Source organism: Perca flavescens, chromosome 11, assembly GCF_004354835.1.
Source record: "Perca flavescens isolate YP-PL-M2 chromosome 11, PFLA_1.0, whole genome shotgun sequence".
NCBI lineage: Eukaryota > Metazoa > Chordata > Actinopteri > Perciformes > Percidae > Perca > Perca flavescens.
This window is the reverse complement of record NC_041341.1, coordinates 13,818,244-13,833,873: the sequence shown is the minus strand read 5'-3', so window position 1 is coordinate 13,833,873 and position 15,630 is coordinate 13,818,244. Positions and strand designations below refer to the sequence as shown.

The window sequence follows — 15,630 nt, the reverse complement described above, 5'->3', positions numbered from 1 at the left end:
TAATATGTCATGGTCTACCGTATCAAATGCAGCACTGAGATCAAGTAATACTAAGACTGAAGTTTTGCCACTATCTGTGTTTAAGTGGATGTCATTAAAGTCTTTAACAAGAGCTGTCTCAGTGCTGTGGTGTGGTCGAAAACCTGACTGGAAGGCATCAAAACTGTTGTTTAGTGACAAGAAAAGGTTGAGTTGTTGAAAAACTGCTTTTTCAATGATTTTATTTAAAAATGGAAGGTTTGATATCGGCCTATAGTTGCTCATTAGTGACGTGTCTAGATTTTTATTTTATTTTTTTTAAGAATTGCTTGATTACTGCAGATTTCAGGGCCTGTGGTAAGATACCTGAGAGAAGAGATGTGTTTACAATCTGTAGAAGATCAGAAGCCAAACAATTTGAAACATTTGAAAACGCCCGTTGGTAGAATATCAAGGCAACAGGAGGAGGTTTTCAGATGTTGTATAATGTCTTCCAGGTTTAACCTATTGGTTAACCTATTGACAGTAGCAAACAAAGCATGTAAATTATTATTGTTTTTAGTAATAATGTCAGAGAAGGAGGACCGTCTTGCATTCCTCAGTTCCAAATTATAAATGTGAAGTCTCTCTTTATAGATGTTATAGTGGACCTGGAGATTAGTTTTTCGCCACCTGCGTTCAGCTTTATTCATTCTTTTTTTTTTCTGTTCTCACCAGTATGACATTTCTCCATGGAGATCTTTTTCTTACCAGAGACAGCTTTGACCTTAGTGGGAGCAATGGCATCAATAACATTTGTAATTTTACAATTGAAATTATCTACAAGCTCAGTGACTGAGACCCCAGAGAGGGTGGGTGTGGAGGAGAAAACCTGAATGAATTTTTCACTGGTGTTTTCAGTGATATAACATTTTCTGATTACCTTTGTTTGGACACTTTTGTGCACAGAGATAGTGCCGTTAAAGAAAACACAGGAATGATCAGAGACAGCAACATCAGTCACCACAAGTCAAAATGTCTGCTGTGAAAAAGGTCCATTTTGTGTCTGAATATACCCTCCATTTGAAACGCTCTGTTTTAGCGCCTGTCTTTAAGCCCCCTTCCCGAGAAAGTCCAGTCTGCTCTGATTAAAGGACCTCATTGATTGGCTTGCCTGAAAAATGTGGTGCACCATTGCAAAGGTAGTTCTCAAGCCGTGGGTATACTCAGGTATATTCTAATTAGCCTGTATGTGACATAGGAAGGGGAGCCGGATCTGACTGGCTTATTGAATCCCATGTTTTCTGATCAGCCCAAAGAAAACTTGACTGGGTTGTCTTATTTCACAGTTTGTGTGTTGGTAGGCACTCCAGATACCCATATGTATGTGCACAAACACTGAAAAAGTGAGTTTTGTCATGAAATGTCCCATTTTAAGCACAGGATTGACCGAAAGTGTTGACATTGTGGATAACTTTGTTTGTTAGCTTTCAGATGATCAGGGAATCCTACTAATGTGTTTTTAAGAGGAGTAGTTGTCCAATATGGGTCAACTTTGAGGACCTATGTCTTTCCTCATTCTGGTTAATCAAACCATGTTCTAACACTCTCATATAGGTTAACATGTAGGGGGGGAAAATCGTTCAAATCGATTAGGGGTGAGGTCAGAAAGTGATTGATTTCTGACGGAATGCCCCACTTAAAACTCGGTGTGGCTGGCTGATGCTCCAACATGACTATTTTTTTTTTCTTCTTTAAAGCAGGAATCCAGCTCTCAGTGCTGATTAGACCATTGTTACTTTTTCAGACATCAGATTCTCATCTATGATAGAAAAGTAGTTGACCTAACTTCTCTTTATTGTCTGCCTTCATCTGTCCTTATTTGATCTAACTCTTCTCTTTCATGCAGTTCCTTCGTTGCTCTCATCTGCCGATAGCCTTTTACTCATTCTGTCTTTTTTGTCTGTTCCCCCTTTGTCAGTCTGTGTTGTTTCTTGTGTTGAAGCACAAACAGGCTGACACACGTCTCTCTTCTCTCTTCCGTCGTTCTTCTTTTCTTTAGCTTTCCATGCCTCTGTTTTCCAAAACCTTGATAACAATCTTCCGTTTCTTTTCTTCTTTACCGCTCTTCACTTGTTGTTTTCCTCCAGGCCCCATGTCCAAGGAGATTGTGTTGGATAAGGGACACCTGTTGCAGTGCTGTGGCGCTCAGCTGTTTGTGTGATCATAGACCAGGTCCGGGTGTTTGGGTGAAGAATGAACTTTAAAGAGTTGAGAAGACAATGCAGACAGTGGGGCAGATATCAGGCTGAATAGAGCTGAGGATCTGTTGGTCTTTTAGGTCTGCAAAACACTTTTCTATTGAAGTCTGCTGTGTTGTGACTACTGGAACAACCAAGACTCTGCTATCTAAGCTCTAAGCTATCTTACTTCAAGGGAATTTGGCAGGTAGATTTAGGCAAACATGGATATTAATAGTAAAAGATTTACTAAACAAAAATATGAAAAGAAATCAGTAAAATATTGCTCATAGTTTTGGACATAAATGGAAAATGAAGGACATACATGTGGTTTAAGAGTTTGAGGGCGTGGGTGGAAACATTAAAATGATGTGGTTTTCCCCCCCAAAAAACAAAAGTTATTTGCTGCATCTCCAGCAAATAACACATCATGATGAGATTGCTTGGTAGTCAAACATAACATTATTTACTTCTCAAGAACACCACATTTAGTTTTGTGACTAGAGACTTGAGATATAAAGATAGATTTATAACCCAAAAATACAGCAGACTTAAATAGTGTTTATAGCTTTTCCTAAAGGCCACACTCGAAGATGGGGAGTAAAGCCAGCAGTCATAAAGAAGGGCATGAAGCAATAGATGTTTAAAAATGGAGATATACTTTCAGAGGGCCACTCCTGGACGACATTCACAGCCTTGCACTTTTTATGTACACAGAGATGTGAAAGTCGGGCAAAAACAACTAGTTTGCTGCTTGTCATGATGCTTTATCGATGTAAACATATGGTAAAAGTTAAAAACTGTCAAAAGACTCACAACCCCTAAAAAGCTGTTAATTATCACCACAGAGACTGCGGTTGATGAAGAACCACATTTTGACATTTCAATGTCAGGAAGTCACCTGTAGTGAATGTGGAGTTTACTGTTTTGATTTTTGCTCATGTTCTGTCCAGCATCCGTTTTATTGTTTTGTGTCATGTGCATTTTTTCTATCCCAAATGTAAAACAGGTTGGAAATTAAACTCTAGATCAGAAGAAAAAACTCAATTTAAGGATTTCTCTACAATTCTCTAATCAGTGCTAATCAAATCATAAAATGTCCCTATTTTTTGTGGGTCATGATAGAACATATCTTTTTGGGGTCAGGGTTCCTTTTTAAACTTGGACTATCTTGTTTATTATCTACAGGTTTACTCGGCTGGATTAGTGTGGTATTTAGTGAGGGGCAATAATCTGACACATATTAACGGAAAGTTAAATGTTCTACAGCCTTTGTGTTCTCCTGATCATGACTCCAGCAGACTGTTAACACCAAAAGATGACTTGTGCAACACCTTAATACACATACATGGACACATAGGGCAGTTCTTCATTGATGCCATCATTTAGTGTGCAATAAGTCTGAGATATATACGTACTTGTTTCACATTAAGAGTGTTGGTTTGAATCCCACTTTTGACACTTACTTGAAAGTGGTTTAACTGATTTCTTCATAATTAAAGACGTTATATATGTATTTATTAATAAGATATACTGTATGCACACACACAAATACTAATATTTACCCAATGACTTCCTCTTCAGGTTGTCAGCGTCCAGTTGGTCTCTCCAAAGGAAAGGCAAAGGTCTGCTACTACAGCGGCTGGTACTATTGCCAGAGCTGCCATCAGGACAATTCCTTCCTCATCCCAGCACGCCTGCTGCACAACTGGGACACCAGCAAGCACAAGGTGGCAAAACACACACACACACACACACACACACACACACACACACACACACACACATACCCCTTTGAAAGTTTCTGACTCTGAGTGAGTGGAGCATCAGCAGGGTATCTTTGGGTTTTATAAAAGCCTTGTATTGTTTTCAAGTATTTGGATGCAGAATCAGAAAATGATTTATTGCCAAGTAAGTAACACTTATAAGGAATTTGCCTTGGTGGTTGGTGCATACATAAACAAACATATTAAACATTAATATGAAATGTAAACATTAGGGCACATCAGTGTGTTAAAATAAAGGTTAAATAGTTTTCTGAACAATTTACCTAATCTTTTCTATGGCTGCGTTCACAAACAAACTATAGTGCTCTCATCCATTTCACTGAAGCCAGTTTGGTGACATAGCTGGGGTATCAATGCAGGGGGCCTCGCAAAAAAAAGTTTAACCTTGCTCAACTTTTGCTGGCATACAACTCCAACGTCATCTGGCAAGGCGCTGCTGTGGCCAATCAAATGCTTGCAAGCGCACATTCATGGTCGATAATGAGTTGTGAAATATAATAATTATGTCGCATTTTTATTTTTTTACCTGGTGATAAAATAATTGCAGCAATAATAACTGTGATAACTTTCCAGAGTTGTAAAATTCTGTCTCTGAGTATTATAAATCGTTGTGCAGTGTATTACCGTCTGATAAACCTTCAAATCTTCTATCTATTCTATTACGTAAATTGTGGATTGTATTTAATGCAGACTGCTGCAGATGAGAAGAAATAGTTTGACATTTTCGGGAAATTATTCACTTATTTGCTTTATTGCTGAGGTTTAGATGAGAAGATTGACACAACTCTCATGTCTGTTACCTAAATATGAAGCTAGAGCCGGGAAATCTTAGTTTAGCATAAAGACTGGAAACAGTGGGAAACGGCTAGCCTAGTTCTCGTCATAGATAAAGAAAATCAGCTTACCAACCTCTAAAGCTTAGTAATTAACACGTTTTATCTTGTTTGTTTAAAGGTGCTCTAAGCAATGTCAAGCGTTTTTTAGGCTACAACATTTTTTGTCACATACAGCAAACATCTCACTATCTGCTAGCTGCCTGTCCCCTGAACACACAACAAAAACAAACTGGCCGACCTGCACCATGAAACGTAACAAACAGCGTTCCAGCCAATAACCGACAAGAAGGATTTTGGGGTTGTAGTGCGCAGAAGCACGGAAGGGAGGGGACGGGATGAGGAGGAGGGAGGGGTGAGCTAGCCTCGTTTTGTTTGACAATACTTTGAACGTCAACAAGAAGCAACGTCACCCAACATCGCTTAGAGCACCTTTTAATTCGTACAAAAACTGGAGGCTTTTGAACATACAACTTGTCAGGTGTTATCCCTCGTAGTCTATATCCACGATATAGCTTCCGGGATTGCTCTGTTCCCGCCGGAAATTGCACCGGATTTCACTCTTTTTGGCTGGATGTCCGTTACCTTCCGCTTTCTTTTTGTTGGAATTTTAAACTCCAGTCCATTTATGAGGACTATGGTTAACCGCTCCTCAGATCTCTGCAGGGTAAATCCAGACCTAGACTATCTGTCCAATCTGAGTTTTCTGTTGCACGACTAAAACAACTTTTGAACGTACACGTTCCACCAAAACAAGTTCCTTCCCGAGGCTTTTTTGCAGCGGCACCGTGGTTCTGCCCAGGGCTTAGCGCCGCCCATGACGATTGTTATTGGTTTAAAGAAATGCCAATTAACCAGAGCACGTTTTTCTCCCATCCTGGAATGCTGTGTGGACTAGCCAGACCCTCCTCCAGACCCTCCTCCGCAGCGCTGTGGAGGAAGGTCTGGCAATGCGAGACTATCCCTCATGTATCGGTTGTCCTTGGTGCAGCGATCCTGATGTGAACCGTGGTGTGCTCCTTTAGGTGTCTAAACAGGCCAAGGAGTTCCTGGAGTTTGTGTATGAGGAGCCCCTGCTGGACGTCCAGCAGCTCAACCCTTGTCTGTATGAGCACTGTGAGCCTCTCAGCACTGTGCTGCACCTCCGTCAGCAGCTCCAGTCACTGCGGGCCTACCTGTTCAGCTGCCGAGCAACCGTTGCTGAGGACCTCAGACGAAGGTAGGTACGATGGTGACTTGCATGTCACCATCATCCTATGTATTGTACATGTCTAAGGGTTGTGAGCGCTTCTTTTTTTGGTTTGTATACAGTATTTCAATTTGGAAAGGTCCTCCGAAAGCAAATTATCCAGTAACTCACAGGAAATAAAGCTTCACCCAAAATCAGAAAGACATAACAAAACTATCTGCGTGGGCCTCCACTGACAGTAAACAAGGAGATATCCAGCCATTTTTAAAGTAATTTTCAGCTACAACTATCATGTTTAACATTAGCAGCATGTGTCATTGAGTCACACTGACTGATGCACTTCAATATTTGTTATATTCCTCTGTTCATTGATTGATTACACAGACTGTGTACATCTCCCTGTATGATCAATGTTTATGTGTGTGTTTATCTGTGTGCGTCTGAGTGCCTGCATGTATATTGCTATAACTTTTATCTGCGTGCATTCCTGTGTGTGTGAGCGTGTGTGTGTGTGTGTGTGTGTATATATATATATATATATATATTAAAAGATGTGTGCCTGTGTGTATATACGTTCATGTGTGTGATGGTCGGGGGGGGGGATGACTGTTTATCTGAGTGGGGTCCCACACTGAAAGCCTTGTCTGTGAGCTGATGGATGCTCCTTGCCCCGCTCCAGGTCACTAATACACTCTGATCGGACTTTTTCTAAAGGAGACTTTTGTTTTTGCCCCCATTTTTCATGAGCTGAACTCAAAGATCTAAGACTTTTTCTATGTACACAAAAGGCCTATTTCTCTCAAATATTGTTCACAAATCTGTCTAAATCTATGTTAGTGACCACTTCACCTTTGCCGAGACAATCCATCCACCTCACAGGTGTGGCATATCAAGATGCTGATTAGACAGCATGATTATTGCACAGATGTGCCTTAGGCTGGCCACAATTAAAGGCCACTCTAAAATGTGCAGTTTTACTGTATTGGGGGGGGTGGGGGGGTAGTCTGAAAACCACTCAGTATCTGCTGTGACCACCATTTGCAACCCATCTCCTTCGCGAGTTGATCAGGTTGTTGATTGTGGCCTGTGGAATGTTGGTCCACTGCTCTTCAATGGCTATGCGAAGTTGCTGGATTTTGGCAGAACCTGGAACACGCTTCATATACGCCTCCTCGGTCACCTATTGAGCATCCCAAACATGCTCAATAGGTGACCTGTCCGGTGAGTGTGCTGGCCATGCAAGAACTGGGATGTTTTCAGCTTACAGGAATTGTGTACAGATCTTTGCAACATGGGGCCATGATAGTCATGGATGAATGGCACAACAATGGGCCTCAGGATCTCGTCACGGAATCTCTGTGCATTCAAAATGACTTCAATAAAATGCACCTGTGTTGGGTGTCCATAACATAACCCCACAGCCACCATGGGCCACTCGATCCACAACGTTGACATTATCAAACCGCTCACCCACACGATGCCATATACGCTGTCTGCCATTTGCCCTGTACAGTGAAAACCGGTGTGTGCCAAGACGCCATTGAAGTGAGCATTTGCCCACTCATGTCCGTTACAGCGACTAACTGCAGTCAGGTTGAGACCCCGATGAGGACGACGAGCATGCAGATGAGCATCCCCGAGACAGTTTCTGACAGTTTGTTCTTTGGTTATGCAAACCGACAGCAGCAGCTGTCCGGGTGGCTCAGATGATCTTGGAGCTGGAGGTCCTGGGCTGGTGTGGCTAAATGTTGTCTGCGTTTGTGAGGCCGGTTGGATGTACTGCCAAATTCTCTGAAATGCCTTTGGAGATGGCTTATGGTAGAGAAATGAACTTTCAATTCACGGGCAACAGCTCTGGTGGACATTCCTGCAGTCAGCATGCCAATTGCATGCTCCCTCAAAACCTGCGACATCTGTGGCATTGTGCTGTGTGATAAAACTGCACATTTCAGTGCCCTTTAGTGAGTGGCCTTTTATTGTGGCCAGCAACATTTTGCCATTAAGGCACACCTGTGCAATAATCATGCTGTCTAATCAGCATCTTGATATGCCATACCTGAGGTGGATGGATTATCTCGGCAAAGGAGAAGTGCTCACTAACACAGATTTAGACAGATTTGTGAGCAATATTTGAGAGAAATTAGCCTTAGCCTAGTCTTAGATCTTTGAGTTCAGCTTGTGAAAACTGGGGGCAAAAACAAAAGTGTTGGTGTTTTATAATTTTGTTCAGTGTGGTTTTGAAATCTGTGAATGTCAGCACCACAAAACCTATCCATAGTATTAAGATGGCAGGATAAATATCCAAAAAGGGATCTGCCGCTGTAATTTGGTTAAACTAACCTAAATATTACATTATACTATTTCTGGAATTTTGTGCTTTATTTGTATTTTTAATACACTTTACAGTTAAGTGTTATTAGTTCAATCATTTGTCAAGCAGAGTAAGAAGGCTGGACAATATAAAACTTGTATATATTTATATAGTTTCTATTGCGATGTTGAAAAACCAGTGTTGCGTCATTTGGACAATGCTTTATTTTCTGATTCTTGTACATTAAGTTCATTTTGCACTTAAGTTCTTAATAAAATGAAAAAGTACTTTTCATTTGTCAAGTTTTTAATTCACACAGGAGTATACAAAAAGAGGCTTTAACCTGTGGTTATTTTATGTAAACCATTTATTTGTTGAATTACCAGAAAACATGCTATATCGTGATATATATCGTTATCGAGACATGAAATGACCGGGATAGAAGATTTTGGCCATATCGCCCAGCCCTTCAGAGTATACATTACAGACAAAGACAAAATGTTAAAGGCTACAGATGCAGAGTTGCACACACAAATTGTCAATGAATATCAACACAAGATGCTTAAACTGTAAAATCTGATTAATATAACTCATTACTTCTCCATTAAGCTGTTTTAATGTTCCACTATTGAAATGTTTTGTCTCTGGCTTGCCAAGTAGCTTCAAACCAAAACTACTGGTATTTTTTATCAGCCTTAAAAAAAAACATATTAGCCGTTGCAGCGCAGAGACGAGCAGCATCATGTCGTTCTGTTTACTTCTGTCCCATTAGCTAGTGCCGGCTAGTGCCCCAACACTTCCAAACACTGCAGGATTGATGAGGGCCGTGGCGCTAAAACCTTCCCCTAGTCATCAGTCTACTTCGGGGGTGGGGGAATCTGAAGAGAGATGTCTGTTGCATACATGCAGAAAGCCATGGAAACACGATCGCACACACAACCACATGAGGCACTAAAGGCTGTAAGTTAGAGGTGTGTGTGTGTGTGTGTGTGTGTGTGTGTGTGTGTGTGTGTGTGTGTGTGTGTGTGTGTGTGTGTGTGTGTGTGTGTGTGTGTGTGTGTGTGTGTGTGTGTGTGTGTGTGTGTGTGTGTGTGTGTGTGTGTGTGTGTGTGTGTGTGTGTGTGTGTGTGTGTGTGTGTGTGTGCGTGTGTGTGTGCGTGTGTGTGTGATATAACAACACAAATTTACAGCATCCAAAATGTTTTATCAACACTTCTTTGACACTGTCAACACAAGTTGAACGTTTATAAGTTTGACTAAGATTTGGTTTTGGTTTGCATTAGATTGTAATGTGTTTGTGCCACCCTCTACTCACACACCTACAAAACACACCTATTTGTAGGACTTTGTACATCTGCTGGTTCACACACGCTTACACAGGTCAGACCCTCCTTCAGTACACGATCATAATCTCTGAGTGATATTTTAATCAAAGGTGGGTCTGCTTCACCGGGGATAGTGAAAGAAAATATGGAATTAAATAATCAAATACTTTCAGGGCTTAGACAAATATTATTGGTGTGTGTGTGTGTTTGCATATACATATGAATCTGTGTATCTTCTGCTTGTAATCTAATTCCAAAAAGTACTTTAATTATGATCAGCACACTTTAAAGGTGTGTTCATCTGGGCACCGACAATCAACACAGGAGCCAGTGTGGGTTTGATTATTGTGTGCGTGTGTGCGTAGTCTTATGAATGCTGATGTGGTAACCCTTGGCAATGTACCAAACAAAGTAGTTTATCAGTGGTGCCTATCCCCATGAGGTGTCTGGATCTCACACACACACACACACACACACACACACACACACATTCTTGTATTTTGGTGACACTCATGACAGCTTAGACAGGATTTAGCATGGTGCCATCCATCTTAGTGGTCTGAGAGGAGGCCTCACAACACACACACACACACACACACACACACCCTTAGATTGATATTATTACTTTGTTGAGCACCGTGGACTAAAAGGCTGGTGGTTAAACATTAAATCTGTGTAATGTTTGTATGTGACCATTGTTTCATATTTACATGTTTGCAAGATTGAGCCTATCATTCAAACACTGGCCTGCACAGTTTCACCTATTAAACAAAACTACAAATTTAATTTATTCGACTTGTGCTCACAATTTGTGTTTAATCAGAGTCAGATTTATTGAGGCAGTCAATCACCTAACTCAGTTAATGCTAATGACCCAAGTTTATGTTTAACGTAACACCAATTTAGTCACAACATTAAAGGCGCTAGTGCAGTGCATGTTGGAGTGCTTGCCTGTTCGGAACGGGCCATGGTGGGGGAAGCAGGCCGGAGAAATGTGTGCAGCCGCCAGCAACAAAACAACATGCTGGAGAGCCCAAGAGCCTGGGCGTTCATCTAACAAGTGTTTGTGTTAATTTCACCATTTGCATGTAGGGTAGACAGCAATCAGTATTTGGCAGATGATCCCTTTTTGGCATGATACTGGTAGCCCACTGCGAAGACATGCTTGGACAACCCGTTCTCATTCCCAAGTCGTCAAATACTGATGCTGTCAGTGGCTCCCAGCTACCGACAGATACCGACTTAAAAGTCACCCTTTTGCGTCTATATGGGATGTACCGGGCATAGCAGCAGATTGACTGCGGCGCTGTGAGGTTATTTTTATTTTTTACCAAGTTTCATAAAAATCGGACCAGTAGTTTTTTCCTTATTCTGCTGACAGACAAACAAATCAACAAACAAATGGAAAAACCCAACCGGAAACATAACCTCCTTGGTGGAGGAAATAAAACATAGTACATTTTATCTTGAACGTTTTTGTAGGAAAAGCAAGCTAGAAATGATGGTTATTATTTTAATACTATTTTGTGTGTCTTTTCACAGGATCTTCCCCAGGGAATATCTGCTACAGCACATTCACCTGTACTCCATTGCTGACCTGCAGCAGGTACATACACACACAGACATGCTTACATGCTTTTATGTTTACAGTAATAGTGATGCCATTCACATTTAAATGAACTAAAACTGGTATGAAAAAAGCATTGATCAGTTTTAGTTTAGACCTTGGACTGGGCTGATTCTCACTTTTTCAAAGGGCCTTTTAATGATAAGGATTAGTTTAGGTAAATATGTAAAGGTTAATTTAGAATAAAGGATATGTTTAGTTAAACTTAACTGGGTGTAGCTTAGTTCCTGATTGTTTAATCGCTGCCCAGATCTCATATTTGGTAAAAGAAATGGTGATAAAGACATCCTGGCTATGCCCACTTGCTAACATTTTCTAGCTACCTACGTTAGCTAACATTGGTGTGCAGACTGCTCTAATCCATCTGTTTTTCCCCACATTGTTACAAAAAAATCATTAGTTAAATTCTTATTCAATGTAAGAAAACGGTAGAGTACAGTAGTAGACAGTAGCTAGGCTGATAAGTTAGCTGCTGATTTAGCTAGCTAGCTTGCAAATGTTTACCGGCCATGAGGAACCATTGTTGTCTAAAAGCTATTAAAAACACATTGTGAGTGAGCCACACTGTTGCACTGGGTGACAGTTTCTTTATTACCGTGAAAACACACACACACACGCACGCACACACATAAATCATCCTGTTGCCAGAAATATTCACACAAAATGTGTATTACAGTAATCCACAACTGAAAATAGTCCCAACATTTGTTGAAAACTACAATGCCAAGTTGATTTGTATTGAATAATAATAATATATATTTGTGAGCTTTAGAGATAGTTGGAGTTGGACTTTGTATTGGATTAGTTGACAACAGGAAAAACATAGAATAACGCTTGCCTTATCCTTTAAGTAAGCACAACCTGTACTTTTGTTTCTTTGGCAAGTGTCCATGTAATAACAGTGATAAGAGAGGTTAATACCCTCTAATAGCCCTATTTGGAACAGGGTTAGCCCTTTCAAGTGTCCTGATCCAAGAAAACAATGGTGTCGGTGGAAGGAATTTATATCTGGCATCGTGGAAACCTTTAACTCTGCTGTTATTCCTTATCTAATCAAAAAACTTTCTTCTCATATGGCATATCTTTACCAATGTACACGCCATTCATAACAGTTACACCGCCCAACTCAGCTTAAATGTGTTCAGTTGAGTATTTTTTTTTTTTTTTTTAACCAGAGCATTAAAAAAAGAAACCCATCCTGGCCTTTCAGCGGTTTAGTATCTAGTCGTCAAACTGAGTTAGGGGGGTCAGAGGAAAGCGACCACAAATGACTGAAAAGTTCTTTTGTTTGTCATTATGTTCATCATGTAGTACCCTGCCCCATTTATTTTTCAACCCTCCCTCTCTGACTCAGAGCTCGGCCACAGACTCTCACGGTGAAAGAGATTGGACCCCCTCCTCGTCCTCGTCCTCCTCCTTCTCCTCCACTCCCACACTCTGTGTCTCTCTGCTTCACTAATTGGTTACATTCAGAATCAACAGGCAGGAAAACAAAGCGTGACATCCCTCCATTCTTCCCAACATCCCCTTGGCCTCACACGCTCTGCACACATCTGTGTCGTGTGTGTGTGTGTGTGTGAGAGTGTGTGTGTGTGTGTGTGAGAGAGAGAGAGAGAGAGAGAGAGAGAGAGAGAGAGTCCTTCACTCTCTCTTTCCCTGCTAAACTCTGTGATTTACTCATAAACCCCAAACTGGTGATTTAGTACTAATTTTAACGAGAGAGCCTGCACCTCCCTCTTCTCTTTCCCTCCCCCTCTAACCTCCCCCCTCTCTGCCCTCTCTTGGAGATTCTCAAGCACTCTGCCTCTTAATTGGTTTTCCATATTAACAAGCTTGTTTCTTTTGATTTACCTCCTGAATAAAATGACGCTCTTAATCAACGTGGCTTTTTTTGTTCCAGCTCAGAGGTCAGTGAAGGCTAAACTCCCTTGGCTAAACCCTGGACCACACTAAGTCTATTCACCTCCCGACAAATAGCCTCCACCCATATCCCCCATTAGGAGCAGTTCATTTGGAGAAAACATATGTGTTTGTCTAAGGACACTGCCCTTTTCCTCTGCTGGTTTTAGGGATTGTTTCTAGTGTTTTGTGTGAGGAATAAAGTAGTAGGAAAGTGCGTGTGTGTTTGTGTGTTGCAGCAGGCTTCCCACAGTGATACTCTGGCATTCCCTCTATGCCAGGCATGCCTCTCTGCTCACACTTGTTCAGACTCACAGAGGCCTCTTAAGTAAATGTTAAAGGTTCTCAGAAAGATTTGCAGTTTCTGCTCATGGCTTTGAGTTTAGGTGGAACTTTTACCCTCAAATGCACAGTGTTAGAGTTAAATGATCAGGTCAAATCGGTCAAAATGGAAGTCATCCTTATCATCCTGGAAATTGGCCAACAAATAGTAAATGGACTAATATAAACAATATAGATAATAACATACTAAAATGTTTAGGTTTAAAGACAAAAGTGTACACCCTCAACACTAAAAGGATTAGGCTATATTCATACGTTTGCATTAAGGGGTTACACCGTACCTACAGTATAGCGGATATGTGTGTACATACGGAGGCTACGCCAACTGTGATTGATTGCCTTGTGTTTTCTCCTACATGTTTCTGGTGCTGATTGAAAGTGAAGACACTAAGTGAGTTGAAGAATGGCTCAGTTATCTGTTCGCTACATCTAGCAAAACCATTCCCACGGCAGACCTTCTGCTCACTGCAACTCCCTGCTCACTATCACCGTAAAATGAACGTACATCATTTTTTAATAATCTCTATATAGCAACATTGTAGTTGTCATCTTTGTAGTCATTTCAACTTTTTTGTGCACACAACTTTACCTGCGTTTCATAACACCTGAAACTCAAACACAGGCACAGAAATAAGACCGATAGTAGTGATGATATACATAATCACAATTACAATTTTAATAAATTCAACTACTTTTATTCTACCCCTGTTATCATTGTACACAACATCCAGATTTGTTTTAGTACTCTAATTTGGAAAGTTACTCAAAAGTTAATTTTGGGAAGCCCATAATAAGACTCAACAAGCATACATCAAGTTGTGTGTGTGTGTGTGTGCATGTGTGAGTGAGAGGAGAGGGTGTTATCCAAACAGAGCTGGTCTTTCCAGCCAGGTAATCCCAGCTGGCTTTCTAGTTCCTCAATGGAGCTGTGTGTGTGTGTGTGTGTGTGTGTGTGTGTGTGTGTGTGTGTGTGTGTGTGAGTGAGTGAGTGAGAGAGGAGGGCAGGCGAACGGCTGTTAAACAGCAGTTTTAGGAGATTAGGAGGTTTTGGAGCACAAAGACTCTGCGTGGAGCAGAAAAAGAGGTTGAACTGAAGGGGGAGGAGTTTAAAAGGATGGATGGATGGACGGAGAGGAGGTAAAGTGTGTGTGTGTGTGTGTGTGTGTGTTGGGGCGTGTTTGGAGGGAAAGAGGGTAAAGAAGAGTTTGTCCTGTAGGCTGCTCTAGAATCATTTTGTGAATATGGACCTGTGAATATTGCACTGTTGACAAATTTCACATTGTTTTAATCCTGCTACAGATATTTGCACAAGCTATTAAAGTTCCATAGCATAAAAATCCATAACGTATTCTGTTTTTTTTGTCCTCTACATAGTGCAATGTTTTTGGAAGTTCAGCTTTTTTCATCTGATTAGTTCAAGGAACTATTGAACCACAGGAACTAAACTCAAGAACTTAATTTGTAACTTTGTGCATTTCTCCACCACATTTGGAAAACCTGTTAATCATCTCAAAATCCCTCCAATGTATCTTGCAACCTGTGCCGACCCCCTCGTAAGAACTCTTAAATTATTTTGCAGAATCCATAAATTCTGTCTGTTCTTGAGATAGAAGTTAGTTTGAACCAGTCGACCCTGAACGCCCATCAGAGCAGTGAGAGGTCTGCCAGCGGGCGGGCTGCTGGTTGGCCCAGAAACTCAGGACAGTCATCAATATTTGGCTTCATTGATGTCCTTGTTGGAAGTGGGCAAGTGTACAAATGTACAGGGTTGAAGTTAGAGGTTCCTGTCTAAATGATTGTCCCAGTGTGACTCTGCTGGACACTGCTGCTTTGGAGTAGCAAATAAAATGGTCACTGGATATTTATAGCAAGCAGCAACAGCAGATATATGGGAATTTTTAGAAAATTGAAGAATATGTGTGTTTAGAGAATTAAGTGTGATAATTAAGTGGTAGATCAGTCTTTAAGTAATAGTAATTCAGTGCTTATAGTGTGAGATTGTATCCAGGCAAGAAGTTGATTTCTTTATATTGCTATATTCCTCTTCTCGGCTCATTCGTCATCCATCCATCCTTCTTTCCCACCGTCCCTCCAGAGTACCAGTCAGCCACCAGAACTG

At 41.0% G+C, this 15,630-nt stretch overlaps 1 protein-coding gene across 6 annotated transcripts in view; it reads left to right on the top strand.

Annotated features, from left to right (window-relative positions):
- Positions 1-15,630, top strand: part of plekhm3 (pleckstrin homology domain containing, family M, member 3) — a 47,548-nt gene that overhangs the window by 22,676 nt on the left and 9,242 nt on the right. For 4 of the 6 annotated variants that reach the window (XM_028591102.1, XM_028591103.1, XM_028591106.1 and 1 more), the window contains exons 4-6: positions 3,783-3,928; positions 5,844-6,037; positions 11,186-11,249. In XM_028591102.1, coding sequence (XP_028446903.1) covers positions 3,783-3,928; positions 5,844-6,037; positions 11,186-11,249 — 404 coding nt within the window. Of the gene's footprint in view, positions 1-3,782; positions 3,929-5,843; positions 6,038-11,185; positions 11,250-12,624; positions 12,810-13,170; positions 13,405-15,630 lie in introns of those variants that run through there. The other 2 variants (XM_028591108.1, XM_028591107.1) reach the window with 2 other exon arrangements.